The sequence below is a fragment of the Leiobunum rupestre genome, chromosome 4 (assembly GCF_980474605.1).
Source record: "Leiobunum rupestre chromosome 4, qqLeiRupe1.1.hap1, whole genome shotgun sequence".
In the NCBI taxonomy this organism is placed as follows: Eukaryota; Metazoa; Arthropoda; class Arachnida; order Opiliones; family Sclerosomatidae; genus Leiobunum; species Leiobunum rupestre.
The window spans coordinates 10,208,842-10,212,420 of NC_143387.1; the positions used below are offsets into that span (position 1 = coordinate 10,208,842).

The 3,579-nt window shown below is 36.3% G+C and overlaps 1 protein-coding gene across 1 annotated transcript; it reads right to left on the bottom strand.

Moving 5' to 3' along the window:
- Positions 1–260: 260 nt before the first annotated feature.
- On the bottom strand, positions 261–1,119 carry LOC149946286 (uncharacterized). The gene is made up of 2 exons (XM_090173336.1): positions 1,058–1,119; positions 261–988 (listed from the first exon to the last, which is right to left on the bottom strand). Exon 2 carries the CDS (start codon positions 983–985, stop codon positions 506–508), a length of 480 nt encoding a protein of 159 aa, XP_090029462.1. The 5' UTR covers positions 986–988; positions 1,058–1,119; the 3' UTR covers positions 261–505.
- Positions 1,120–3,579: the final 2,460 nt, after the last annotated feature.

A 3,579-nucleotide genomic window follows, 5' to 3' on the forward strand; every position in this document is an offset into this window, starting at 1 on the left:
AGTCTCTCTCAAGTCCCCAAATATGAGTCTTCAAATATGAGACTAAAGTGAAGTCTTAAATAACTCTTATTTTAATATAATATTGTAACTCATAATCCACTCTCAATTAAACTTCTTTCAAGTCTCCAGAAATGAGTCTTCCTATTTGAGACTAAAATGAGTTTCATTTAAATATATAATAATAAAACTCTTTTATTGAGGCTAAAATAGATTTTATTTAGGACCCACAATTCTGGTCTCTGTTTTTAATGCTTACATAATACTTAAAAACAATTAATCCTACATTGAGACTAATTGGCGACTAAAGTAACACTCCCATTTTGGTAAGGGCAACTAGTTTTCGCCCCGCTAAGCTGGCCGCTAACGGACTCTTCTCGCGCTGAATTTTTAGCTGGATAACCCATCCCTTTAGGTATAATCAAGTCATTGCTACAACGCTACGAACAAACATTCAGTAGGAATACGAATACTTCTCTCTTAAAAGATATATTATTAAATTCTGCTCTTACGTGTTAACACTGTTAAGCGCGGGTAGTAGCGTAATGGCGTCATCCTTTTCATCAACGGTTGTGTGGCGTAGCGCTAGAACCGCTCTTGGGTTTATTTGCATCACGAACAATAAGTAAGTAGTTAGAACCCCGATATACGAGAGACAGAATTTCTGCGACATGACGAAACACTCGCCTACGGTCAATCCGATGGGCGGACTGTCCAGTTCCGTGATGAACAGCCTGGACTGGAAGTAGGCGTGGCTGTTCAAGTGGTTCTTCTGGGTCATTTCGAGGAAGCGTCTTTTGAGGGTTTGAATCCGGACGGGGATCGTGGAAGCCATGGCGGCCGCTGCGATGATACTGAGCAGCATTTGGAAGTGAAACAGCACTCGAACGAGAGTTTCAATGTTGGATCGTTTGTCGGCGTTCATGATGAAGTCGTCGAAGCCGTGACACGCGTTGAAAATCGACATTCCGAACTGGATCAAGATCATATTCTGAAACAGCTTGTTGCTGGATGCTATGGCGTTCTGAATATTTCTGTTTAAAAAAAATTAAATATTTACCGACAGTAGAATTTCAACGGGTTCATACAGTACCGCCTCTAAGCGTGAGCGTCACGTGGTATCCCGCTGAAAAAGGCCTCGCGCAAAGTTAGCCTTTGCCTTAATAGATTTTACATTAAAACTAACTAAAATCTTAAATATAATAATAAACACGGTTGAAGATGTAAAAAAGACCAACAAAGTTTGGGGAAACTAAATATATTTATTTATTAAGTTAAACCAATACGCGGTACTTCGGCCGATAGGCCTTCAAGGTGAAGATACCAGTTAAGTCTTAAACAACGGTGTTTCTTGTTTTCTTAAATATAATAAACCTGAAAAGTCTTTTCTTTTTAGAAACCTAATTTTCGGGGCGCGAGGGATGGCCACTATGTCAGGCTAAGGTTAAAACCAGCTTTAATGTGGCCTCGTAAAGCCTAAAGCCGACACTGGATTTATAGGATTTTCACAAAAGTAAAGTACCACCTGCTTTTGAAAAACTGGCCTAGATGGCGCTACTTCAGTGGCGCCGATCGCTTATTTTCCCAATGGGGGCCGAAGCTCACTAATAAACTTGGAACGAGGCTGCTGGCAACACTTTCTTGCTACGGATGCTTAAAAGTAAACGGTCTTTAACATCGGCAGTTTAACCCATTGATTTTTCCCAATGGGGGCTTCGGCCCTGCCGCCCCATGGGATGGGCGACACTGCGCTACTTATATTAGATAAGTGCAGTATTAGATTGCTCTTATTTCATAAAACCAATGAAGTATTTCACACGTCTTAACATAACCTGGAATACAACGTCATGTCTAGTACATGTACTTCACATACAGGTAACATAACAGAGAAAACCCATTAACACCTTTCTCTTATCTGACCAGATAAAATCTGTTTTCCTTATCTGAATAAAATAATTGGTCTATTTTTAAGTTAAAAAGTCCATTAATCAAACAGTTCCCCGCTAAAATGTTAGAACATTACTTTGAAGTAAATAGTAAAAACATTTAGAGAAAACGTTTTATTTCAAGGTAAAGTGACAGTTTTAAAAAGCATTACCTCACGGAAAGCTTTTCAAAACATTTACATTCTGATTTGATATCTCGGATAAGAAATATATTAAACGGATTCATGTTTATTTTTAATTGTTTATTCAGAGTTCTGTAAACAAGCCAACTTATCTGCAGATGGTTTAAATAAGGATTAATCTGATTCCGTAGCTTTATCTTAGACCTAACTGTCAGACAGACGCGTTTAATTAAACTTTCGTAAATTAAAGAACCCACAAATAGGGCTATAGCACAACTGACAATATTTTAGTTATAACCAAATAAATAATTCATTTTCATTAATTTTATTTCTAATATTTCACTTCGAAAGTAGTGAAAAGCAGTTAAAATACTATTAATATTTCCATAAAGCAATTATAATCATTTTTAGAGCATGAACCTCGGCGATATATAGAGATATTTAACTACAGCATTGACGTAGACAGTATAGGCATTGGAGCTGGTACATGTTTGTCTCAGCCCTTACAAAATATTTCTATGGGTTTTCTATAAATTCTTATAGAAACGTATAGAGGGCCTATAGATTTCTATGTCCTATAGAGTGCTCTATAAATATTTCTATAGAAAATACACTAATTTTTTCTATAGAAATTATATGGATTGATTTCTATGGTGTTTTCTACAATAATTATATCAAAATATACCAGTTATTTCTATAGAAATTATATTGATTGATTTCTACGGTGTTTTCTACAGTAGTTATATCAAAATATACCAGTTGTTTCTATAGAAATTATATGGATTGGTTTCTATGGTGTTTTCTGCATTTATTATATCAAATTATACCAGTTATTTCTATAGAAATTAAATGGATTGATTTCTATGGTGTTTTCTACAATAGTTATATCAAAATATTCCAGTTATTTCTATAGAAATTGTTGGTTATTTGAATTCTCCAGATTAATTTGCCAAATGAAAGTATCAATTGGCACCAAAGTGTAAGCTCAAAATTATTATGGTTAATTTGAAAAACACCCCAAATATGTTGTTTGTGATCACCCAAAGGGTTTATATTTGCAAAATTGATTTATAAAGGACATCGTACTTCTTCTATGGGGTTTGGCTTTCGACCGATTTTTTTCAAATTGAAACATGTTGTTGGGCTTGATCAAAGGAGCAAAATTGTCCATTGCCATTTTTTCCTAGCTCCGATAGTTTGGCCAGTAGCAGCGGTCAAAAGTGGACGAAAATTAGTGTAGTCTATTTGTTAAAAGAAGTCTTGGCCCATCACTTAGCGCTCTATGTTTACGCGTCGCTAGTCCGGGCTCACTATCAATAGAGGTTTCTTGCCGAAATTCCGGGTGCTTCCCAAAACCGAGCGTCGTACTTGGTTTCGTTCTGTTCGTACGACGTTCTGATCGCACGATGAACGAACTCAGTAGATAAATAGTTAAGTATTGAGTCTTAACTGTCGTGTGACCGTGACTTTAACCGAGTATGTGCTGTATCGATAAATAGGTGTTTGATCAGTTG

Bases quoted from the DNA above. Each gene is read 5' to 3' on its own strand.
- LOC149946286 (XM_090173336.1), bottom strand. From the start codon at position 985: ATGATCTTGATCCAGTTCGGAATGTCGATTTTCAACGCGTGTCACGGC.